Source organism: Xenopus laevis, chromosome 1S (genome assembly GCF_017654675.1).
Source record: "Xenopus laevis strain J_2021 chromosome 1S, Xenopus_laevis_v10.1, whole genome shotgun sequence".
Taxonomy (NCBI): domain Eukaryota; kingdom Metazoa; phylum Chordata; class Amphibia; order Anura; family Pipidae; genus Xenopus; species Xenopus laevis.
In genome coordinates, this window is record NC_054372.1 from 150,896,893 (window position 1) to 150,924,205 (window position 27,313).

The window sequence follows — 27,313 nt, forward strand, 5'->3', positions numbered from 1 at the left end:
CCCCCCCACAAACTCCAATAGTTCAAATTACATTACACAAGTATTTTCAGCAAAGTAAGGGTTTTTATATTGACATTATCCCTTGAATTATATGGATTAGTAGATGAATGCGCACTTGTGGTTTTATGCATACTTTGAGAGGTAGAATGGGCACTTTTCGTATGATGTTCCCCATTGATTACTATTCTTAAGCTGGCCATAGATGTTCAGATGTTCAGATTCTCGGAACGATCGTACAAATTGACCATCAATTAAAAAGACCAATTTGCCAGGAAAACAAAGGGGAGCTGCCTGCTTGGCCCTGCAAACATAGATAGATTGCACTAGGACTGACAAAGATTTTTTGACCTGGCCGATTAATTTCCTGACAGATGACGCCCGAAAAATCGTATTATGTTCGATCGTTCGAATCATACTAACCGCTCGATAATTTCGAAGGATTGGTCGGACTTCGCTAAAATCGGTCGTTCGGCAAGAAGAATCGTCGCGTCTATGGGGAGCTTTATACAAAATAGATAAAACCCAGAAAAGAGTGCAAAAGACAAGTGGACAAAGACTGGGAGGTCAGTGCCTCCCAATACCTACTCTGACTCAGCTATATTCAGATTTGTGCTTGTAGTAACTTCCATGACTTCCCTCCATTTGCTAAAAAGATAACAGAAGCACAGCATTTACCAAGTGCAAAGGTCTTTCCTTGTCAGCATTGCATAACTGCAGTTAGTCAGTAGTGGCTGCTCCTCCCTACATTTAGGATAGGGCTTGAATGGGCAAAACCAGTCTTTGTAATCTGCATAAAGGTCCCTGTGTATTTTATTGCAAGAGAACAGAAAAAAAAAACAAAAACTTTAGTACTCAGGAAGTGGTTAAAGATAAGTTGCTGACCAATGTGTGAGACTTTTAAAAATAAACGTTATAGAGTGGTTCTGTTGTATTTGTTGCATTTCATCAGGTCGCCTTGTATGATTACTGTGCTGTCTAGTTCTGTACATAGAACCAAAAAAATACCTGCCCATTGTTCACTATTAACAATTAGTTAGATAAAAGAGTTTTACTATGGAAATGTGCTGTACCAGTGGCTTTAATTTATACCCTTCTTCCAATAAGTTGGTTGGTGAAAACAATGTGAAATGTAGTGTAGTTGAAAAAAATACCAACTATACACTTGAATCTAGGTTTTTGTTAAAGGAAACATATAGCATAATTGAAACTCCCCAATCATGTATGCAATCGTGAATACTATCTGGTGCTGGTTTCAGTTTGGGATAATGTTATTATTAACTTTAAGGGTTGGACTTCGTTGGTCGGATTGACACCCTCCGACAAAAAACAGGCGACAAGTCGGATAGAGTTGCATGTGTGAAGATATAAAGATATTGGACTGAATGAAAAGTCAGAGGTAACTACTACATTACATCTGATGTGACACGACTGTCGGATGAGGATGCAGAAAGCAGCATCTTAATCCGACTTTTCATTTAGTCCAATTATATCTTCATGTGCGCGACTCCATCTGACTTGTCGCATACGATTTGCCGGTGGGCGCCGATCCGACCAAAAACGCTCGTGGAGTCCAGCCTTAAAGCAAGACCCTTATTTGGTGTTTCCCATAGATCTGCTATGGTGCATGTATGTGTTTCATCTGAGGTGATTTTGGCCTCTCCCCTGGTTTCATATAACCCAACTGCACGCACTGCAGGGTCCTCATGGAAAACACTCAATCAGGGTTGACAGGTCTGGTCACTGACAGAAGTCCAATAAAAGGGGGTAGCCAATCACAAGTTGCAGTTACACAAGTAAAGACAGGCTTTCGGTCCACCTAGTTGCTGACTAGTTCCTCCAGTGTGCTCAGTGCCGCTTGCTCCCTGAACAGCCTGGAAAAGGAGGCAGCAGAAATTGGAACAGATGGGTGGGTTTAGAGTTTTTGGAGAAGTTTTAAATAAATTACCCCATAACACAATTTTTCTCAGCACATTCCTTAAAAATAGGAGTATAAGCACGGACACAGTTTTTTTTACACAATATTTCTCTTATAAAGGAGTTGTTTACCTTTCAGCACCTTTCAGTTCAGTATTTTTCAGACACCTGAAATAAAAACTTTTTTCTACTTTCTATTTGTGACTTTGCTCAACAGAATCTCTGAATTTCATTAAAGGGAGCTGTTAGAATTGATACAATAGTTGCTAATATTCCCCAGATGCTGCTGCTGAGTAATGTCGCTAGCAAATTGCAACAATTCAGAATCCACGTCTGGATATGGAGCTGCCAGTCTGACACACCAGAGAAAGGAACATTAACCTTTTTATTTTGGAAAAATGGTTAACAAATAAAACAAGGAAAGCAATTGAGAAATATTTATATCTGGTGAACAATCTGAAAACAAATGAACTGAAAAAAAGTGTTTTGAAGTTGATCAACCCCTTTAAGCTAAACAGAGAAATTGAAGTTGCTCCATGTTTGGTCTTTTCGAGGTAGATAATTAGATTCCCTGTGCACAGACAATCGAAAAGGCCAAAATCTCTAAAACTAAGTGCTTTCCCTAAACCCAACTGCCAACAGAGTTATAGTTTTACAGAAACTGCTAACAAAAATTGAAACTTGTTTGAATTTACAAAACAATATCTTTTACACAGATAAATACTGTAAAAATTACCCACAATAAATACCTTGGGGCAGCTGTACTAAAGGGCGAATTGTCACGAGCAACCACTTCGCAGACTTCGCCAGCAGGGCCGGAATTAGGGGTAGGCGGAACAATTGGGGGGTGCTGGGCAGCTGCCTCTTCTGCCTACCCCTAGACCAAACTCACCTACTCAGGCCATCCGGGCGCCCTGGGGCCTGGCCTGCCTCTGTTCGCTAGGCGCAAATTTGTTACCACTATGCTATTTCACAAAAATGCGAAGTTGCATCCTGGGTGCCGAACGCTGGCGAGCTTACGCTTAGGTCAATTTGAATAGGGCGGTTACATTAAGTTGTATGGTTGTCTTTATTAGAGATGTTGGTGCAAATGCTTGAAGTGCCCACTTTTTATTACAAATGTCTAAGGAACCTTAATAAAGATAAAAGAGATAATATAATGCCCTAGACATGAGCCCACTGTAAAATGAATGTTCCATGCCCCTCAAATGTCTGGGGGGAAATGTTAACCCAAAAAAGTTCAAGCAAGGACTTTTGTAGGCAATCCCGCTTAAAAAAACTGAAAAGTCGCCAGCGTTTTTTCAATTTTAATGCATTTTTCGGCAGACAGGTTATGATGTCTGGTCTGAGGTAGCAAAGTCAACTCTGGCAAACGAAGTAACGTTCAGTAAAATCCGCGCTTTTGTGAATTTGCGTAGCAATGACCATTCGCCTGATAAAAAAGTTGCCTGACGATAGAGTGCAAAAGAACACTAGCGACGGTCTCTTTGGCTATCGAATTGTCGTCTGCGCCTGTTAGTGAATTTGCGATGTCCCTGCGGATGTGATTTCTGCCAAAAGTCGCTAGCGTTAGCCACTTCACCCTTTAGTAAATCTGTCCCAATGAGTTCTAATAAAATAAAACAAAACAGCATAAACTAACAAATTGCTGCAGTGGGAGTGGTCTGAATCACTGCAAAATACTCCAATCGCTTGATATCACAAAAACAACATGGGCAAAAGATCAAACGTCCATTTTCTAGTGCCGCAAACCATGGAAATCAGGAATTTGTTATGTCATTTTATTTCTATTCTTTCATACCATGTTTCTATTTGAAATGCAAGTAAAATAATGTTATGACAGTCATGAAATGTTATTATATGCCTTCTGCTCGCAATGTAATATGAATATGTGACTAAATAAATAAAAAATAAAATATATATGAACAAAAAAAATAAATCATTTGATCATTGGCTCGTCACAGATATGTGAAATAAGGAATATTATCCAGAAATTAAAATGCCCTTTCACACACAAGCAACTTCAGCTTCCCTTCCATAGGATCAGTGGGAAGCCCCGCCCATCCAGCATCAGCTGATCATTCAGCAGCCTTCCCCAACAGGGACAACTCGAACTACGTCACCGTGATCCGGGATCCTGCTGGAAAGAGGGCGGCGCTAGATGACGTGTCTTTCGACCAATCAGAGACGTCCACATGCCGCGACCGTGTGCCTGGGGCAGCCTTGGAATAAAATGCTATAGCGGCTAAGTGCTGCCGCCACTAGAAGCCAGAGCGCAGCGGGAAGGATTAGGCTGTGCGACGGCTGACGGGGACAAGAGGGAGGCCGCAAACGAAGCAGGGGGACAGCTAGTTCATTGAGGAAGGAGGGTTATTTGGGCAGAAGTAAGACTTTTATTATCCTGAAGGTGTAAAGTGTAGACAAGACGACGATAAATTGATCAATTGAGCGTAGACAGTCGGCTTTCTTGCCTCATTGAAGCTCTCCGTTTGCTGCTGACAGACACCTAGCGGCTCGCAGGCTGAGCGTACAAGCTGTTGCTTTGCCAGAGAAGCATCTCTCTTCGGCCGTGCCACACAGCTGGACTCATTCGCTCTGTCTCCTCCCCTCTAATATCAGTGAGGTGATCCCGCTCCCGGCACAAAGACTTTGGTGGCCTCGTACATTGTGTGCAAGGTGGGGGGGATTGAGAGGGCGGTGAGGAGGCCAGGGAAGCAGACATGGAGAACGCGCACACTAAGACGGTGGAGGAAGTCCTGGCTCATTGCAACGTTAACGAGAGCACGGGCCTGAGTCTGGAGCAGGTGAAAAAACAAAAGGAGAGATGGGGAACGAACGGTACGTAGAAGGGGCTGGGGGGAGGGTGAAGCGATGCTCGGGGAATGGCAGACATGGGCAGGCCCGCAATGCGTTATTCTCCACAGACATGTTCCAGCCCGTGCAGCTCTTATCAATGACTCGCAAGCTGGGCTCTGTAGTCTGACTGACACTGGCAATCGAGAGCTGCAGTTCAGCGTCATTCTGGTTGTAATTGGGAGAGTTGACGCGCTACATTTAGGCCTTTATATAAATTAACACAAAGGCAGTTTATCATCCATTTTGTGGGACAGGAGCGAATCCCCTTATTTCAATGTATAGCGCACCAGTCCCTTGTATACAATGAAAAAGGACTCTGTGGTAGAATTCATTGAACTACAACTCCCAGCAGCCACAGCCAGTGGAGTTACACAATAGCTTGAAGCTAACCGTTTGGAAGGATCACCTAAAAGGCATTTAGAAGTGGGGAAACATGAGCAGGGATGTATAGTTTAGTTGGCTGTGTGAGATCCTGAGCCCTGTGTCTCTTATTACCACAACAGATGGCAAGATGTAGCTGCTGCTGCTGAGGCTAGTCTGAATAGTCCCAAGGAGGCAGATGATGTAGAAGTCTGTTGAATGTAGACCCTGGTCTGCCATACATGTTACAGCAGCATGCAGTCTGTCTATTAGTCCGTCACACACTTCCTGTAAGGCCTGTCCTCTAACAGGCGTCTTCATAAAACACGAATCACACGGAAGATGGCTGCCTGGAACAACCTCGTGCTTTTTTTTTTTTTTCTCCTTCTTAAGCAATAACCGGTCTCTCCGCTTTCCCTGTGAGCTCTCACTGAGCATGTTTGCTTATCTCTTAGTCATTTAGTCATATACAGTATGTGCTAGGTTGCTGTATTTCTTTCATTTTTTTAGATTTCAATACCGTCTATACCTATGGGGATAAAATCTTGGTTAAAGACGTGTTTGATAATTATTTTCCATAATGTCTGGGCTCTTATTCAAATAGAAATGTTTTACATTTCTACATGTTCATAGCCGAGAGAGAACTGGCTCACTCAACTGTGCTTGTCATTATGGCATATACATCAGAGCTGTTTGTAGAATCTTTAATTGCACACGAACTGCTGCTAAATTATCCATTATAGCTCCTGCTTTATTAATCCGCAATAATAATGCTGATAGACAGGGGTATAACTATAGATGAAGCAGACCCTGCGGCTGCAGGGGGACCCCATGACACCCAAATAACCAGTGATTTCAACATATATTGGAAAAACAAGACAATCTCTTGATATTTTTTGGGCCCTAAAATTAATTCGCTGTGGGGCCCAGTAACATCTAGTTACTCCACTGCTGACAGATTAAATGGCTAAATTTTGATCTACCTTGGTACGCTGAGGCAGAAGCTATTTTATTATTAAAATATTATCAAACATCAATTTACTATGTAGTGGGGAATTAATGGAGTAAGAAAGCGGAGTGGTCCAGTCATAGATCTGTTTGTGAACATTTAATGAATGACTACAATTCAGTATCCTTCATTCACTGCTGTGAGATTGGTATTCTGAACAGTAGCCAAATTAACAAGTGCATTCTTAAACTGAATTGTGGTTTCTAAGCAAAACCCATTTCTCTATATTATATTACAAGTAGCAGAGTACCATGTTAGCCACTGACCAAAAGCAAGGAAATGTACAGTAAGTGCTACCTTTTATTGACTAATTTAATAGAATATAAAATGCAAGCTTTCAAGAGAGTTTAAAGGCACCTGTCATGTCAAGTTCCACCACTTGAGTTACAGGCTAATAGAGCCTGCGCCCAATTTGGAGAGAAACAATAGTATTTTTCAAGAGAGACTTATACGTCTCTCTTATACTGCACTTATACGTGAAGTAGGATTGGTCAGCAAGTCCTGAATCTTGCGTAACATACATGCTGGTAGTGAGCTAGCTGAAGCACTTGTTCATTATCTATTTGACTCCAACATGGCCGTCCACACTGGCAACATAGTGCTTTACGTGGGTGGGGGGGGTGACGAAATACTATTGTTTCCCCTCTTGCACCTCTTCTGGGGGAAGCAATTGGTATGTGATTTGGTGCTCTAAGTTATTTCTGCCCTGAAGAAGAGACCTAAGCTGACCAGAAAGTTTAACTACTAAATTAGGTATCACTTAGTCTACATTTTCCAAAGTATTACATGAGAGTCTTTACATTGAATACTGTATTGGGGATGGATTTTCTGAAATTCTATTGTAATCTAATCCAATTTTATGTCTCAAATACTAATATTTTCACTTTAATTCTTTTTCCTCCAACAACATGGGATGCCTGCATATCCAACAGAATTGCCAGCTGAAGAAGGTAGGTGTCTTTCCATAACCTTAATTGTGTTTCTGCCTTTTACTTCTTAAGACTTATGCATGTCTTGTTCTTCTTTTTCCCAGGAAAAACATTATGGGAGTTGGTGGTCGAACAATTTGAAGATTTATTAGTTAGAATTTTACTGCTTGCTGCCTGTATATCCTTTGTAAGTATTCACAGTGGGATTATTAATTTAGGAGTAGTTAAGTAGCATCTCGTGTATCTTTAATGTTCACAGGAATGTATTTGAGCTATGCTCACCACAATGTCACTTATAATCTTTCAATATACTGGCAAGATCTTTTTGGAAATGGGCATTTACTATTTACAAATTATTTCATTTTTATTGTACTGATCTCAATTGCATATTGTGTTCTGGGTGTCAATAGCAAATGTAAGTTTCTTTACTTGGTCCTGTGATCTGCTCCATGGGGCAAAGGTTAATACTATGCATCAGTACCCCTAGTTTAGTCCAGAACACTGGATAGAAAATGGCGGCAGCTTTCTAGAGCTACTTCTAATTATAAATCGTTGTTGTTGTTTTTTTTTGTGTGTAAAATACTTTTAAATAGGATGGGGTGTATAAAACATACAGGTGGTTTCATGATATTAGAAATAATGAACTATACCTTTAAAAATGAGTGATTGGTTGCTTGTGATCTGACTGATATTAATCCAAAGCAATGCAGGTTTTCTATTGATTTTCTCCTGGAACGTTTAACCAGCCAGGGAGAACTACTTTTTTATTGTGGCTTTTTTGTTCACTGCCATGCTGGATTGACCAGATTGTTTCTAACTTCTGCAGGCAAGGGCTGTGGGCTGCCTCTACTTGAGGCACAGTCCATAAATGCTACTTGACTTCTGAAGAGAGAAACTTCTGACCTATTCTTTTTCATGTCCAAACTGTGTAACATTGAGTAGCAAGATTTTGTACCAGCTAAGAGCTACTTTTGAGTGACAATGTTGCTCTTGTGTCTAGCTTATAGATGGTTGTTACAAATACTAACAGAATGATATTTAGCAATAAAAAGGATTACTTGCTGCTCATCCTGATTTGATTGTCACTTGGAATATTTTCACTTCCATTGGGAAATGTTTATTTTTGGATAAATGGATAGTGTATGACAGTAAAAATGATGGCTAATCCTTTACTTTGGAGTCTTTATTTCAACGTTTTTGGTGGAAGTCCAAATAATGTTTTGAACTACTTGAAAAAGGTCGCTGGCTGTAAGATATCAACATTACTTAAATGGAAGTCAGTAACTCCACCCACAATAGGGTTTTGAAAGGCCCTTTTTTGGAAAATTCAGGACCAACACAGTGTCAACCACGTCTACCACTTGCTTTATTCTTACTAACTGGGCCAAATGGGCTCATCTTTTTTTTTTCTTCTGCTATTGTATTACTGTTTGTTGTAAAAATGTAAAACTGTGGCAGTGGCTGCATGTGGCAACCCTGATCTTACATTTGTGATCTTTGACAAAGATTTGAGAAGTGGTTAATCAGTTGAAGCAGATACACGAGGCTACTCTTCCAACCATGAAGTCTGCTGGTGGCAACAATGTGCAGTATGGATGCTTCTCATCTGCAGGGACTGGGAACCGTGTTAGTAATGAAATGAAAGATGTACAATATAGAAAGTTTTACAAAGGATCCTGCTTTAGTTACTGGTAAAATGCAAATTTGTAAGGTCACCTTCCTCACAGGACAATGATACTAAAGCACAGTGATGCCCAAACTCTGGGGCAGGGGAGATGGTGCAGTGGTACTTAGTTGAAGTTTGATTTATTTATTTAGCGGGATGTTTAGGGTGAATATGTATTTGCTGTCCTAGATATTCTTAACTTTGGTGGAATGACTGTTACACCAGTGTTTCCAACATGTGTAACTTTGTTATGAGCTAAAGGGGCCCTGAGAACTGGTTCCAAGGGTTGCATTTCCAAGAGGTTTTTGAACTAAAAATGGGTCGGCCAACCACTGTTCTAACGTGACGAAAGCAACGTTTGATTGACTTAAGGATATACTGTAAAGGTCTGAATGTCAGTAAGTGTAGGTCTTCCACTAAAAATCTGAGGATATACAAAGCCTAGGCAGAACACTTGAATGAGCTGAAATAAAGCTGCTTACATGCACAAATTTTATTTTTCGTCTTAAAAATATGAAAAAGGTTTTATTGAAAATAACACAGCATAGGACAAACATTTCGGCCCTGTCCAGGGCCTTTTTCAATAGGCCCTGGAAACGTTAGTCCTATGCTGTTATTTTCAATAAAACCTTTTTCATATTTTTAAGTCCTGAGAGTGCTTATCTTCTTTGGATGGATGGAAATATTATATTGATCGTGCACCCAGGCAAACGAACCACACACACACAAACACCACACACCCCCCCACACCAGTACAGGTAGTGTCCACACTCAATTCCTTATGAGACTGAGGTGCACAATCAATATGGTAAATGCAGAATGATGAAGGATCGGCACACTCATTTAAATCTTGTGAACGAAGTGTTTATTTGTAACACAGCATTTTATCCGATACAATGCTGTGTTAAAAATAAACACCTCGTTCGCAAGATTTAAATGAGTGTGCTAATCCTTCATCATTCTATATATATATATATATATATATATATATATATATATATATATATATATATATATATATATATATATATATATATATATATATATATATATATATATATATATATATATATATATATATATATATATATTTTGTAATTAGTCCGTTTATATTTTCATGATCATCCAGTATACAGTAGTGTTTATTTTGTTCCATGTAAAAGTCTACTTGCAAATGTAAGTTTATTTTTCTTTGTTTATTTCAGGTTTTGGCATGGTTTGAAGAAGGCGAGGAAACCATTACAGCCTTCGTAGAACCTTTTGTAATTTTACTTATATTAGTAGCAAATGCCATTGTTGGTGTATGGCAGGTAAGCAAGCATTTTTTTATCTTTTACACTTTAACTTGAGCAGCGTTCTGGATATATTTGTAAAGACCAATATTAAAACATGGCTAAATACACAAGGGATTCCCCATAGGAGTTATTTTTGCATACATTTTTGATGTTGCCTTGGTCTGTGGAAATTCATTCAAAGCAATGGGCATTTGGGAAAGTTCTCCACAAAAAAAGTCCCATGCCCAGTTATTGTGCTTTTGTTCAATTTCATATGAAAGCAAAACAGTATAGTTAAAAGGCTGTATAAAAAAATGTTTAGAATTGCAGTTCTCGGTAGCTTTTCCGTATACACTCATTTAGAATGTTTTTTAGTGTTGTTACAATGGCACTTCCTGTTATGCATTCCGTATCCTACTCTTCCATGTAAGAGAAGCCAGTTGGTTAAAAGTTCTGTTGAAAAAGCACGCTAGGCATTGTAGAACTTGCAATCTTGGCTATAGGTATCCTGGCTTGTGTTTTAAAGCAGGGATCAACCTATTTTTACCGATAAGCCACATTCAAATGTAAAAAAACAAAATCCGAGAGCAACATAAGCATGCAAAAAGTTCCTGGAGTGCCAAGTATGGGCTTTGATCTGCTATTGGTAGCCCCTATGTGAACTGGCAGCCTACAGGAGGCTCTGTTTGGTAGTACACATCGTTTTTATGCAACTAAAGCTTGCCTTCAAACCATTAATTAAAGCGCCTGCTTTGAGGCCATTGGGAGAAACATCCAAGGGATTGGTGAGTAACATATTGCTTGCAAGCCACTAGTTGGAGATTACTGGTTTAAAGAATCCGAACCCGCAATGCAGCATTGGGCACATATACTGCTTCCTTCCCTTCCCTGCAATTATGGCAGCAAGGTACCAGCTATTAATGGGTATTGTGAACTATAAACTGCCTCTTTGAAGTTATCTGATTTGCTACATTGGGATGTAACAGTTAACTTTGTATTCATTTTTCCTATATGTACTTTTTACCAGATAAGAACATGTGAAATGATTTTGTTGTATCCTGTTCCATAAGTTTAGAATTTCACTTGAACTTTTTATAAACCGAAACAAAAATTTGTTAGAAATAGCTGCATGATTGTAAAAAGGCAACAAACCAAGTGCTTTTACGCAACTAACAAAACTCAAAGATGACTTCTAGAAACAAGTGGTATCCCTAAGTAATGATTGTATTGTAAAATATAAGTGTATTATAAGCAAAATGGCAGGCCTTTATACAAGCCATGGAACTTCGAGGCATCTTTTATCATATATACCAAAATACATAAAAACATGGGTTATAGGGGCGTGTTTGTAATAGTTTTTTTGTTTTTCTTATTAGGAAAGAAATGCAGAAAATGCTATTGAAGCCCTCAAAGAGTATGAGCCTGAAATGGGTAAAGTGTACAGACAAGACAGAAAAAGTGTCCAGCGTATTAAAGCCAGAGATATTGTACCTGGGGACATTGTTGAAGTGGCTGGTAAGGTTTTTTTTTTTTTTTTTTTGAAAGCTTGGATCTTGCATTTATCATTTTCACTTTTATAATGAATGCATATTGTTTATATATATATATATATATACTGAATACAGAACATTCTGCCATATGCATGCCCTTTTGTTATGTTAGAATTAATTTGTTGCGTAAAAATAGTTAGCATTATAAAGATGTAATAACTTCATTAAGGATTACCTGTACCAACTGACATTGCCTAAGGTAAAAATTTTCTTCAGCAGCAATGTAGCAACAAATCTTATGGCTACATCCAATCCACTTTCTAGTGTGCCTCTATGTAGTAGGAGAACTCAACCCATACCAACAACCAGGTGTCCATAGCCTCAGGCAATCCATAATTTTATTTCTTCACTTGTACCAACATATTAAACACTAGCAAGCAGGAGTGGCAAAAAAAGAAATCCATAAATAGGTCATTTAAGCAAGCATGTTATGTTTACAGTGATTTAAGGAGGGAAATGTGATACAAGTTAAATTTTACAGATGTTCCTGTCTAAAAAAAAAAAAAAAAAAAAAAAAAAAAAAAAATTTTGTATAGAATAGTTTATATTTGTAAGTGTGGAATACAAGAGCTCCAAAGTGTTCAACATCCCTTAGGTCACCATCTTTTTTTTGACAAGTTTATTGTTTTTTAGATTGAGTTTTGTGTATTTAAAGGTTTAATAGGCCTGTAAATGTCAAATTTCTTTCAAAGAAAGGTAGCAATGATTTACTGAATGGCCATGATGCTTTTTTTGGTGTAGATAGACTATATAGCTATTAATTTGTTTATTATTATTATATAGTTCTTCCATTGAGATGACCATGTAGGGAAATGGTGGTGGTGTACCTCACACACGGATTCATATCTGCAAATGGAATTCTAGGCATTGTGCCAATGACATTTGTATGTCCCAACCAGCTTTAGTGACAGTTGTGCAAGTGACCGTAACAATTGCTGGCATTGTGTGCACGTGGGCATCATATCTAATCAAAAAGATTTTCACAATGCATTTAAATGTAATAGATTTATTTTATTACTCCTAATGTAGGCATGGATTTATACATTAAAAATGTTGTCTGCATATTTTGAGGAATGCCAGATGATGTTATACAACAGGTTACAGTGTATAAGATGCTCAGTTTTTTTCTTTTTGGAGTTTGTAGTGCTAAACTTCATACAGTCACAGCCAAAAGTCTTTTCCGTGAAAGTTATTTAAAATTTTTGTATATGTACATGGCATTACTTGGTTTTTAGTTTAGATTCGAAGACTAAAAACACAGCTGTCACTGCATTTTTTTCATGTTATATAAATGTCTTACATAGAGTGGTAAGAATAGTTTGTTATATAGTCACCTTTTCATGTTATTGAGACTTATATCTAATTTGTGTGTGGTAAAATGCTAGTTGTTTCCATTTAGGGCACCTTGTCCAATCAGAATGTTAAGCGATCGTGTTTTGGTGATGAACATTTGTTATAGTTTGTTTGAATTTAAATTAGTTGCAGTCTCCACGTGTTACAAAATCTCCTGTTTCTGATTAGTAATAGAAGATATTAATTGCACATCTTTTGATTAATGACCGGCAAGAGTGTATACATGTAAATGGCAACATAGTCATTTATTTGTGTATTACTGTTGGAATACAATAAACTTGTCAATTTCAGAAGTGCTAAACCCTTTTTTCGCCAGTGTGAACTATTCCTATTTAAACCAGCCTTGCAGCAATAATAAAGACCTAACTTTACTCTTTGATCCCCCATAGAAATGTACTTTTCTGCTGTGTTTTTGGAACACAAAGACATTTACTAGGGGTCAAATATTATCAACTAAATATTTTTATAACATTTGATAGTTTCCTTTGTATGTTTCAGGCTACCAAGGAACTTAAAAGTAAGGCCTTTGGTTTAGAGCAGGGGTCCTCAACCTTTTTTACCTGTGAGCCAAATTCAAGTGTAAAATAATGTAGGAGAGCAACATAAGCATGCAAATAGTTCCTGGGGCTTCCAAATAAGGGCTATGATTGAGTATTGGTAGCCCCTATGTGGACTTGCAGCCTACAGGAGGCTCTGTTTGCGATTACACCTGGTTTTTATGCAACTAAAGCTTTCCTTTAAGCCAGGAATTCAAAAAGAAGCCCCTGCTTGGAAGCCGCGGGGAGCAACATCCAAGGGGTCGGAGAGCAACATGTTGCTCACGAGCCACTGGTTGGGGAGAGAGAGAGAGGCTTTTGGCTATGGCACATTCAACAAATGATGCTTCCACCAATGTTCCCATATTTGTTAGCATAAAGGATTTCATACACTTACATAGAATTTATTCCTCTTTTATGTTTATCTGCTTTGGAGTGAGCGAAAAAAGGCTTTTTGTTGCAGAATTTCAGATTTTTGTCGGAAAGATCATTGATATGTATGAAACAGGACAAAAAGAACAAATGTTAGAATTGAATTGGCGTTTGTATTTCAGAGGAATACAGCAATCATTATAAATAGGACCATAATTGATTGTAAATGATCTTTTGTTTTTCTTTTTCAACCTTTTAAAATTCACATGTGGCATTGGTTATACTGCAAAAGAGATTCTCTGTACAGAATGTTGTAACTTCTTTTGGACAATAGTGTTAACCTGCTCTTTGTGGTATTTGATAGCTGCAAACCAGCTGCTATCAGATGTCTTCATGTAAACCAGCTTGCAACACCAGGGGAGCCTATTCAAATAGTTTACCCATTTTTGGCCTTGATCATTGTTTAGCCAGTGCTATTTTTTCTTGCTGCTCAAGGACACCCAGGCTAATATTAGTTTTCATGAAGAATATTGGTACAAAGAGAAGTGAGACTGCATCTGCCTATTAGCGCTCCTAAAGCCAGCTTAGTACTCATAACTTCTCACAAACTATTGCTTATAATTGCATAAGCAACCCTACTGGGATTGTAAAGCAGTAAACCAATTAATGCTGATGGTGTATTTATTTATTTTTTTTTAGTCCAGTGTTTAAAACCTTTCCTGTATTTGAAATGTGAATCCTGACTCTCATATATATTCAAATACTATTTAAATTAATATTTGGATCTTATTTTTTCTTATGGAGCTAAATATTAATGGAAAGCACTTGCCACATGTGATATGAAAAGGATTAAATGTAAAATTAACAATAAACATTATTCATTGATATTCCATAAGTGTATATATGTGATGTGTGTGTGTGTGCATAAAAAAAATTTTCAAATTCTTTTTGTGAAGTTGGAGACAAGGTACCTGCTGACATACGATTAACTTCAATCAAGTCAACAACTTTACGAGTTGACCAATCTATCCTTACAGGTATGCCAAATGCTTGTTCTTTAACTGTTGAAATTATTTTTTTTAATGCATATACTAAAATAAATTGACCGTATATGCACTATGCATAAATGATGCAATCTAAGGGAAACCTAACAAACCTACATATACACTAGAAGTGTGTTAAAGGAGAACTAAAGCTTAACTAAAGAAGTAGGCTAGAAATGTTGTACATTATGTTTTGGGCTTCTGTACCAGCCCAAGGCAACCACAGCCCTTTAGTAGGGAAGATCTGTGTCTCCAAAGATGCCCCAGTAGCTCCCCATCTTCTTTTCTGCTGATTCACTGCACATGATCTGTGCTGCTGTCGCTTACTGAGCTTAGAGACCCACTCAAAATATACAGTACACATAGAATATAAATGTCACAATATAAGGCTGATTAGTAATTAATACAGATCATTTATACATGGCAGCAAAGAAACCAATGCAACTAGCATCAGCCTTGTAGCATAATTACAGGCCAACCTCCTTTGGTCTGGAAATTTTACTGAGTGCAGACTACTACACCTGCATATGAATCTCAGGGAGAACTGAGTACTATGTGCAACAGCAGTCACTAAGCGTCTCAGGTAACACTAGACCATCCCACAGTACTGTTATATTTTGAATGCACAGATGTATGGACATATACAAAAAGACTCTTTTTTTAAATGGACACTTACAAGTATTTAAATTTCACCTGATTCACTTTGATGTCAATTGATGGGGAGGAGACACAGGCCACTCCCAATATACACTCTATAAAACACTGTGTTTGTATTTGATCACTAGGCTTGACAAAGGACCCAGTGGGGTCCGAAACGTTGCCCTTACCTTGTATGTATATGGGCTGAATAAATAATATCACTTATCACATCAAAAATCAGTGTGCTGCTGGATTACTTTCAACCTCCTTTTCTGCTTGATAATTTGCAACCCCTGAAACTTAGCTTCTCAACAGCAGACACTTTCCAAGATGGTCACCCCCTGTGACAAGTTTGAAGTCCTGGATCATTGCTGCTATTAAGAAGCTGAAACTTTAGTCTGGTGCAGTAAATTTCATTAAATAAAATATGGAATTTTTAGCCATATTCATTTTTAGGATTTAGTTCTCCTTTAAGGGCAGTGGCTCATATTGCTGTCTTGGACGCTTTGTCTACCGCAAATTTTGATTGCCCAGACATGCAGCTGCAAGTGCATTGCCACATTTTTAGGCAAGAATCTACTGAAAAGTGCTAGAACTAGTACTTTATGGGCATTATTGTATGTAGAGAGTAGTGTAGGTTGATTTCTTATTTGTTCTCCTGGCTGTGTGTGTGGGTAAGCTCCTTGGAATGACCCCATTTGCCATTGCCTAAAACTGTAGTAGATCACTTAAAATGTTTACTTAGTTTGAAGAGCCTAATTTTAGATATTATTTCAATAAAACTATGCTATTCAAGGTATTCTACAAAGATTTAAAAGTGCACTCTATGCATTAGTACCAACATTTTGTCTGTGAGCCCCCTTCCCATGTACTGTAACTAATATTGGGGAATCACGCAAATAATTGACATTTTGACAAAAGTACATTACTGCTATAGTTAGATTCTGGCTATGCCATGTGGACTGCAAGGCTGTCTCAGTGTGTAATTTGCTGTACACTTGTTTTATATTTTATTTGCATTTTCCATAAGGATTCGTTTTTAAAATATCAAATGATGCGATGTGGATCATGCAGTATGGTTTGAACCAGTGATGCAACTAGCCTTGGCCATGCAGGATGTGCAGCAGGGTAGCAACCCCCTCCAGATGCACATTTGTTTTTTTAGCAGAACACACTTGTTCTGCTGCACTGGCAGTGTGGTCCCTGGGGCAGTCGCAATCCTATTAGTTAACGCCACTGGTTTGGATTAAGTATTTCTTCTCTCCATATTAAAGTCTGTGTACTGCCAAATCTGTCACTCTAAGTTATGTTGTATTTAACCTTGGTAGTTGTTCATATAAAGTACCTAACCCTCTGTCTCCGTTGTGATGTAATTTGAAATCTGCAAAGGAAATGTGTGCACAGAATATTCCTCCTGTGCATTATTTGCATGTTTTAACAAAAACTCTGTACAGAACTTGAGTGTGTTTTATGTTATAGGTGAGTCCGTGTCTGTTATCAAGCACACTGACCCTGTTCCTGATCCTCGTGCAGTCAATCAGGACAAAAAGAATATGCTGTTTTCAGTAAGTACATTTTACAATATAATTCAGTATTTATTTTTTCATATTGTTTGATTTGCTTATTGGAAACATTCATAAATGGTGTTTCTTAACAAGCTTTTAAAGCTCTGCATTGAGTATTTGTTAGTTAAAGGGCTTCCATGGCTGTTGTATCTCTTTTCTGGTTCCCAAATGAAGGTTAAAAACAGCAACAGTAACCAACACTATTATAAAAATCTACTAAACATTTCACTTTCATGGTTTTCTTTCTACACCTTTTGTAAGTAGCCATATTATTTTCTGAGCCTTATGTTTTTAAAGGAAAACTATACCCTGAACAATGTAGTAGTATGTGCCATTGGGTAATCATAAATAGAAAATTGGCATTTTAAAAAATAAGGGCCATCCCCTGGGATCCTAGGATTCATGGTGCACACAAACAAACAAACAAACAAACATGTTAGGTCCCATGAGTCAATTAACAGACAGTTCTGTCTTTTGCTTCCACACTTAGTCCATTTACAGTTAGAGTTGCAGTATTTCTGATCAGGTGATTTTTTGATTGCTAGGTGATCAGTAGATAAAAATGTAGGCATCTGCTGCAGTTTAGGTTATTTAAATTATTTCCCCAACCAGTCGGTATACTGTTTTGTGCATCTGAGCTGCTTAGGAGACAGTCTTTCTTTAGTACATGTAGCATGTTGGGTCCTTTTCTTTCCTGACATCCCTCCTAGAACACACATATCTGATTCTAAGGGGGGAAAAGTGTGCATTTTATATTTTCTTCTATTTCAGGGTACCAACATTGCTGCTGGTAAAGCTATTGGAGTAGTTATAGCAACAGGAGTGAACACTGAAATTGGAAAGATTAGAGATGAGATGGTAGCTACTGAGCAGGAGAGAACTCCCTTACAGCAGAAACTGGATGAATTTGGCGAACAGCTTTCCAAAGTTATATCTCTGATTTGTATTGCTGTTTGGATCATCAATATTGGACACTTCAATGACCCTGTCCATGGGGGATCTTGGATTCGGGGAGCTATCTACTATTTCAAAATTGCAGTTGCCCTTGCTGTTGCTGCCATACCTGAAGGTCTGCCGGCTGTCATCACTACCTGTTTGGCTCTGGGAACCAGGAGAATGGCAAAAAAGAATGCAATTGTTCGCAGTTTGCCATCTGTAGAAACTCTTGGCTGTACATCTGTTATCTGCTCTGACAAAACTGGCACCCTAACAACTAACCAGATGTCAGTTTGCAGGGTAAGAAATATTTTTTTTATTCTCTCTGAAGTGTGCATGTGAGCCATGGTTAGGATTCAGTTATTGCTGAAGTTAGGAAGTGTGTGTATAAGTATAAAGATAATTGCTGGTAAATTATTAATAACGGAAGAGGGAGATCTAGTTCTTTCTCTATAGACTATTGACAGCATCATGTTCTTAGAAGCCCATTGAGGTTTCAAATTAAGGCAGAATAAAGAAGCAACATTTTTAAAATCTGGCGTGCCTGAGCATGTTCTGCTGTAAGGTCTTTTCAAAGAGTGCAGTAACCATATACATGCACATAAACTCTAGAATAGCAGAATCCTATACCCATGGTTACTTTTATATGGGAAGAGGAAGACGGTATAGATGCACATAAAATTATCATTCTGTTAATACAGGAAGAGCCATTCTGTGAAATTTTCCTGCTGAATTGTGCCTAGTGTAGACTTTTCCTTACTGTTATAGTAGATCCCTGTACAGACTATGAGAAAAAAACATACTATGCTTTTATAATACCCTACTGATCTTTTGTGGTTGGCCATTGCCTAGTTTAAGGCAAATAAATCTATCTGCTTTTCTTAAAAGGGAATTGGGCCATAATGTGGGTTCTAAACAGGAGTTAATGAAGGTTGTGTTGAGAGTTTGTATTAAGTTTCAGCCTTGAGTAAGAAGCCATTGTTCTCAGCTGGGAAAATAATTTTATATGTATATCTTAATTTTTCCATTAAATACACTCACTCCATGGAATGAAGCTATTGTACCCCTTCATCATTATGGGTGTTCTGAACTGGTTCCCACCTATTGATCATTTGTTTGTAATTAATTCTCATTTTCCATAGTATTTTTAGAAAATGTAACCAGAACATTTAAAAATATCTTTGAAAATGTTTAGTTGTATGGAAATGTCTGCTTCTAATATAGTCCGAATGAGATGAAGATTTGTCAGGCCAGTACCCGTAGCTTTAGTGGGAGGTGGTGTCATTGCATCTTCATTAGAGAAAAAGCTGCTAGCATGTACCATTTCCCTAAAGCTTTTTTGGGTGGCAGTCTAACAAACTACTAAGACACATTCAAGTTTGTTAATTTTGGAAATACCTATATTTGTCCATAATAGAGCCCCTCCCCCCAAAAAAATGCACATCAGTGTTGGAAAGTCACTTTTTTTCATATATATACAACCTCTGTCTTGATTCAGGTTACTTCATATGCACCCAGCCTTTGGTGATTCCCCCTTTACTTGAATTACAATTACTAACTATTAAAATTAAATTATGCATGCAAATTGAGTAAGGAATCCTCTGTCAAGTGTGGGCTGTAAACAGGAACAATAACTAATTTATGCAATCCAGAGGTCAAATGTAATAGAATAAGTAGGAGTTAAATAGGAAGAGTTACCACATTTTTCAGATCAAAATTGATGATTTGCACTCGCCCTTACCATTACATTAAATTGCTTCGATATACTTAATTGCAGATCCTTTTTAATACAGAAAAATACCTATGTCTGCAAAGTTCTGTAGTATCTCCAAAACCTTACTTATTGGCAAATTCTAACACAATTAGAATATAGGGGTAGATAATGCAGGTGTCTTGCTGTTTTGTTTCAGAAAGTGGTCAAAATATCTGTGCCCTGTTACCTTTAGATAGGGTTAAGCCTTTTAGCTGGCTACACATGAGGTTAGGGAAAGAATATACATGTATGGGACCTGTTATCCAGAATGCTCCGGACCTGGTGTTTTCTGGATAAGGGGACTTTCCATATCATATGTCTACTAAAAAACATACTACTAAAAAAACTAAAAAAAATCTTTACCAATTTCTTTGGTATTATTTGGTTATTATTACAAAGGAAATAATTCAGGAAATACTTTTAAAAAATGTGAATTATTTGATTATAATGAAATCTACAGGAGATGGCTTTCCTGTAATTCAAAGCTTTCTGGATCCTATACCTGTAAAACCTGGGCCGGATTTACCCTCCTTGCCCCCCCTAGGCCCAGCTACTGTGCCGCCCCCCCCCCCCCCCGCACGCATTTTCTGGATGTGAATCTTTTTCCAATCAGGACATTTATGCAAAAGTGGATCAGATGGATCAACTAGTAGTTAGGCTTGTTTGAGATATATTCTCTATATATAGACACCTTTTTATACATAGATGCAGAGAGAGATGTGTCCCTTGTTTTGATAAGTTTGTCAATTGTGCTACAGTGGGCAGCCGCAGCATCAGTTAAATATTTATTATAAAATAAAAAAGTCAAATCTTGGCAGCATCATAATCTTTGTAGTTCCTATTTCTCAGCAGACATTATCCCTTATAATACATGAGTGATACTCCGAGTTCCCTGTATAACTCACCCTTCAGCCTTGTGTCTTTATATGGTCACAGAACCCCTCAGTGACTTCTAATATCCTTATCATTTACAGTAGGGGGTACTTTATCTCTTATAATACATGAGTGATACTCCGAGTTCCCTGTATAACTCAGCCTGCAGCCTTGTGCCTTTATATGGTCACAGAACAACCCCTCAGTGACTCCTAATATCCTTATCATTTACAGTAGGGGGTACATTATCCCTTATAATACATGAGTTATACTCCGAGTTCCCTGTATAACTTAGCCTGCAGCCTTGTGCCTTTATATGGTTACTGGACCCCTCAGTGACTTCTAATATCCTTATCATTTACAGTAGGGGGTACATTATCCCTTATAATACATGATGATACTCAGAGTTCCCTGTATAACTCAGCCTGCAGCCTTGTGCCTTTATATGGTCACAGAACAACCCCGTCAGTAACTTCTAATATCCTTATCATTTACAGTAGGGGGTACATTATCCATTATAATACATAAGTGATACTCAGAGTTCCCTGTATAACTCAGCAGGCAGCCTTGTGCCTTTATATGGCCATAGAACCCCTCAGTGACTTCTAATATCCTTATCCTTTACAGTAGGGGGTACATTATCCCTTATAATACAAGAACTGAAATGGTTTTCATTTTGTAGGAAGCAGGAAAGGGACATAAAAAAATCTGTAACAGGTTTAGAAGTTAGAACACTTGTGATTCTGCACCTCCAGCAAATCTGCAAGTTGACTATGACATATTTCTCTACATGGCCGATATACAGCAGATCTGCAGGGGGAATATTAAATGTACATACCAGGAACAGATCACCTTGCTGGGACACACGCAGCACAGCAGAGGCAGCAGCAGCACGAGCATGGAGAGGAGTGGGAGGGGGCGGAGCCACAGCGGGAGATGGGCTGGAGGAGCGGTCCTAAAGCCAGCCGGATCTATCAGGAGCAGCCAACTTACACAAGATGTTAGGGGGCGCCTTCTTGCCGCCCCTAACATCTTGCCGCCCTAGGGGGCCTTTCCCTAAATCCGGGCCTGTGTAAAACCAATAATTCTGCTAGTCGTTTTCTTTTTTTTTTCTTCAGTTTTCTAGCTAGCTACATGTTGGCAACACACGGGAACCATCTTAAGGCCATCATTAAGTGTGGCCTGAGCATGTCTGGGTTTGCTGATGTCCCATTAAAAATGCATCATTGACGATTAGTTTGACCCACTCTTCTGTTTTGAAATCCACTTTGATGGATGTTCAAAGGACCACACATGAAGACAGCAATGTGGTTTAGTTTGAAATCAACACTGAATAAAAAAAATTTGCATGTGACCATTTAACATTTTAATAGAAGCTGTGGGGGCGGTTAACAAGATGATTAATGGTATACCAATTTTTTATTCTTTCAATTATTGAAAATAAATGAAAGCAGGTAAATATTTAAGTCCTTTTATACTGTGTATGTTACAATAATTTATATGAACGTATGAAGCTTTTACAGTGAAATGAAGCTCCATTAAGCTTTTTAAATTAAAAAAAATCTGATTTTAAGGGATAGTTCCCCTTTCAGCTTTGATTTTGTTGGATGACGAAAAAACGTGGGGAAAAGCAAAGGCATTTGAATGCAGACTATTCCTAGCTGTGTCAATGTCACCTTGAATGTGCGTTTGAACAGTGTAACCATCTTTGTGCTTTAGTTTAGTAAATATTTCCTCTGCATTTATTAGTTAGACGTTCAGCCTGTGCTGCATCACTTCACTATTAAATTAACCATTCATCCATGACACTTATGATTGTGTTCCTCATTTGTAAGTAGAAATTGTCCTAAACTATTGCTAGAGCAATAAATTGCTTTTCTTTCATTTGTTTTCTTTTAGGCAAAGAAAGGTTGAATTGCTCCTTGCAATATGCCAGTTGAATTGCTGGCAAGTTTTGGTTTGGAAATCATAATTGAAATGTTTTAGCCTGCAAATGCGTTCATCTTAGAGCAAAGCTAGCATATCATGGTCTACCACCTTAAATGGTTTAAATAAAGTCCAGATTTTTTAGAACAATGGCTTAAAAATTGATGTGATGTACCCAGAAGGGCAAGCTAATGAAGCTATGAAAAAATGTACAAAATAAATAAACAAATTGAACCTACTTATCCGAATAATGTGAAATTAGAATTTCTCTGGGACCATGCAGAAGCTCATTTTCTCATGCTTTCAGAGAGAGTTCATAAATGTAATTAGCAACATATTTAAGCACAAGTAAACAGGATAGATGGTTAGCATCTCCATTAAATGATTATAGGATAATTTTTTTTCACTGCACGCTTGTAGTTACGTAATGCCGTCTATTGGCTAACTGATTATTATACATGGCTATAGGCCATTTGTTGGCGCAAGCTACCCACTTCTGCATGGCAGTCCTATACATGCATGCTTCTGTGAGCAGTTTCATGTCTACCACCCTGGGAAAAATATATGTTGTGGCCCCACACAGAAGTGTTAGCGCAGTTTACGTGGAGAAAGAGCTAAAGATCAACAGGGCTACATGCCAAAACATGTCCCAGTAATAATTTATATAAACAAGGGGGGCAAAAAGTTAGCATGCCAGACTATTATTGTCCACAAAACGTTTCTTAGTACATCACATTATCAATTTTTAAGTCAGTGTTCTAAAAAAATTCTTTAAACCATTTAAATATGCTTGCTAGCTTTTCTCTTAACTTGACTGCACATTTAATAAACTGGAACTGAGCGAGAGTCAATTAACATGTAATATTTGTGCCGTTAAACTCCATGCTGAATATAGTCTCGCAAAAGTTGATTTGTTGATGCAGTACAACTTGATTATCATTTTTATGCACATGGAAGCCCCGAACACGAGCTGCTCACACCACATTTATATTGTGCAACTCTCCAACCAAAATCCAAAAGTTATGGGTTCGACTAATCCCTAATTTATATAGGGACCAAATCAAGGAATGTTTTAGCTTGAGCTATATCTACACTATGCTGTTCATGGCAAAGGAGATGGACCTCACATATTTCTACTTTAAATACTATGTGTGATCAAATACATCAAATACGTGATGGCCCCTAACGGGTGAACAGTAGGCATAAGTGTACAGTACTTGTTCTTCTCCTCCATAAGTCTAATTTTAGTTTCTTTTTTACAGATGTTTATTGTGGATAGAGTGGAAGGAGATAATTGCTTCCTGAATGAATTTAACATTACTGGTTCCACATATGCACCCATGGGAGAAGTGTAAGTCTTTTATAAATGTATTTGCCCTCTGCTTATTTAGCTAAGCAATAGGATCAATGGCTATATAGATTCTCAGAAAACGATTTGTATGCCCCAGATAAACTTTTCTTGTAGTTTTATAGGATATTTAAACCCAAAAATGAACTGATGTAAATTTTCATCAGAGGTGTTTTTCTTTGCACTTTTGCTATGTACATTAATTTTCTATTTTTAGCAGTTTAGCAGAGATATTTACATTTTTATACCTCTGTCAGGTTTTTGCTCAAGTGAATTTCAACAACCCAAGGGTTAACTGAATACAGGAAGTTCATAGAAAGGGTCACAGACATTTACATCATAAAGCTGTTGAGCTGAAAGCTTATTAGCAGTCGAAATATGTCTCAAACTGCTAATATACCTGAAACCAAAACAGAAAATCAATTCTGTAAATGTATATGTAAACTTACTCAGAGAGATCCTCTGGATGTTTACGAAAAGTTCCCCATTTAACTGTTAATTTAAGGGAAATAAATAGAAGTTAAACAGGATGCTCACTGTGAATATGTTCCCTAAATGTAAATGAGAAATAACAAGCTAGTGACAATTGCAGCACTCCTAGTTGTGAAACATGCTTTGAGTGGCTGCATAAAACAATGCAGTACAGCTTGTCTGTATATTCTTGATATGCAAAGATGGAAAGATTTGCAGTCACTTTTTACCACCCTCTTACTGTTTTTTGTGTAATGGGCAACAAAATAAAATAAGACACTGTGTATTTCACAATTCGACATCTGTTAACTGAGCTTCTTATGATACCTTTATTTTATTCACAGGTTGAAAGATGACAAGCTGGTGAAATGCCACCAATATGATGGACTTGTTGAACTTGCAACAATCTGTGCCCTTTGCAATGATTCTTCTTTGGATTTTAATGAGGTTTGTGTAATTATTGTTGATGGAGAACACAATGAAAAGCAATCAAATGTGAGGTGGGCAGTATTTGAATAGAGCAGTGATTCTCTGCCCTTCTGTATGAATGCATAAAGTAGAAAATAGAATTATCACTGTCAGCTGGTCTTCTTGCTTCAGATGCTGTGGAGGTATATATGCCCAGAGTAAATTAACCAAAAAGCTTTACTTGTTTTAAAAGAATCATAGACTGCACATAGCTGACCCTATATTCTTGATATGCAAAGATGGAAAGGTTTGCAGTCACTTTTTACCCCCCTCTTACTGTTTTTTTGTGTAATGGGCAACAGAATAAAATAATTATCTGGTTTGCAGTTATATTGTTGTTTTTGTTTCCCCATTTCAGGCTAAGGGAGTCTATGAAAAGGTTGGAGAAGCAACAGAGACTGCGCTCACATGCCTGGTTGAAAAGATGAATGTCTTTGACACTGATCTTAAAGGGCTTTCCAGAATAGAACGTGCAAATGCTTGCAACTCGGTCAGTTTCATACATAAACCCTTTTTATGCTTTGCAAACAAATGGTACTCTAACTCTTCATAAAGATACTCTAAGTAAAATGCTTTAAAGTACATGGGACAGAGCAGCTGGATAGTACTGTACGATTGCTAAAATGTTTCCTCACAAGCTGAATAGTCATGCTAGGCTTCAGCGTATTTTGATCGTATCACTGGTACTTTTTTTAGCCTTGTGTTGCTTATGAAAAGAAACTCAAGCAATTGATGATACTGGTGACTCTTTTTTTGTAGGTCATAAAACAACTGATGAAGAAGGAATTTACTTTGGAGTTCTCAAGAGATAGAAAGTCCATGTCTGCATACTGTACACCAAATAAACCAAGTCGCACATCAATGAGCAAAATGTTTGTAAAGGTAAGTGAAATAGTATGATGTTATACCAGACAAGCATGAAAGAGGTCATATCACGTAATGTATGCTAATAGTAGGTGAATACAAACAAGTCCTAAGGTTTTAAAATATGTGGTTAGGATAAGCAGTTCAGGAACTGTACTTTTCTTGCTAAGTTAATATCCATGTTCCATATTACCCCCTTGTATATTTGAAAAAAGAAAATGTTGTGTAAAAGAAAACAAAGCAAAAAATCTACACGTTTTAATGCTTTTTTATAACAACCAATAGGGGGCCCCTGAAGGTTTGATTGACAGGTGCACTCACATCCGAGTTGGAAGCGTAAAAATGGCACTAACCCCTGGAATTAAGCAGAAAATTATGAGCGTCATTCGGGAGTGGGGAACTGGCAGGGACACTCTGCGCTGCCTGGCCCTAGCAACTCATGATAACCCAGCAAGAAAAGAAGAAATGAACCTAGAGGATTCTAACAATTTCATTAATTATGAGGTAAAACACTTGCTAAAATGCATTTGTAATATAACTGGTTTCTGTATTTTTGGGTCCAGGCTCTCCCAGATGGTATGGTACATTTAAATTTTACTGCTTTGTGACTAGTTCAGACAAACCACTTTATCTAAATACAAATGCACAATACTTTTGTCCTGTATGGAATGGCAACAGTGTAGTATGAGTTGCTGGAACCTGGGACCTATAACAGTAATTATAGCTTATATATACTTGAATTGGCATTGCTTTGTGTCTCATTCAATTAACTAATATTAGAAAGTGTTTTTTTCTAAAGCAGTGGCTTATTTTCTGTTGTCATATTTTATTAATGAAAGTTCCTGCATATTTGACGTTCTTCACTACAGTCTAAAGCTGTTCTTTCCTGTCTTAAATTCTAGACTAATTTGACATTTGTTGGATGTGTTGGAATGCTGGACCCACCAAGAACAGAAGTGGCTGCCTCTGTAAAAATGTGCAGGCAGGCTGGCATTAGAGTCATCATGATTACAGGTGACAACAAGGGAACTGCTGTTGCAATTTGCCGTCGCGTCGGTATCTTCCGTGAAGATGATGATGTTACTGACAAAGCCTTTACTGGACGTGAATTTGATGAACTGTCCCCAGCTGCACAGAGGGACGCTTGTTTAAATGCACGCTGTTTTGCTCGTGTAGAACCTTCCCATAAGTCAAAAATTGTAGAGTTTCTGCAGTCTTTTGATGAGATCACAGCCATGGTGAGTAGATGTATAGATGCTAATGTTACCAAAACTACTGTTCATATACTGACCAGTTCAGAAGCTATTGAAAATAAATAAATCCACAATTCAACAGTAGTTCAGACATTTCACAGCATGCCATATAATACATAAACACATTTGCTATTCAGCTAGTAAAATCCCACATCCAGGGGACAACATTTTGTATCCAGGTTGTTATTAAAGGGACAGAAACTGCAAACAATGTAAATGTTTTAATGTATTGAAAATACAATGTCATGTTGCCCTGCACTTGTAAAACTGGTGTGTTTGCTACAGAAACTCTACTTTAGTTTAAATAAACAAGTTGCTGTGTAGCCGTGGGGGCAGCCATTCAAGCACAGGATAC

General features: G+C 37.9%; 1 protein-coding gene across 2 annotated transcripts in view; it reads left to right on the forward strand.

The window, feature by feature from the left end:
* The first annotated feature begins 4,083 nt into the window (after nt 1-4,083).
* The window catches only part of atp2a2.S (ATPase, Ca++ transporting, cardiac muscle, slow twitch 2 S homeolog), a 31,355-nt gene continuing 8,125 nt past the window's right edge, over nt 4,084-27,313 (forward strand). Inside the window, exons 1-14 of one of the 2 annotated variants that reach the window (XM_041575496.1) lie at nt 4,084-4,752; nt 7,072-7,089; nt 7,173-7,255; nt 9,940-10,044; nt 11,385-11,523; nt 14,776-14,856; nt 16,981-17,066; nt 17,838-18,302; nt 23,817-23,905; nt 24,718-24,820; nt 25,200-25,331; nt 25,601-25,723; nt 25,991-26,209; nt 26,608-26,943. In XM_041575496.1, coding sequence (XP_041431430.1) covers nt 4,635-4,752; nt 7,072-7,089; nt 7,173-7,255; nt 9,940-10,044; nt 11,385-11,523; nt 14,776-14,856; nt 16,981-17,066; nt 17,838-18,302; nt 23,817-23,905; nt 24,718-24,820; nt 25,200-25,331; nt 25,601-25,723; nt 25,991-26,209; nt 26,608-26,943 — 2,097 coding nt within the window. In that variant the 5' untranslated portion in view covers nt 4,084-4,634. 2 annotated transcript variants of the gene reach the window in all.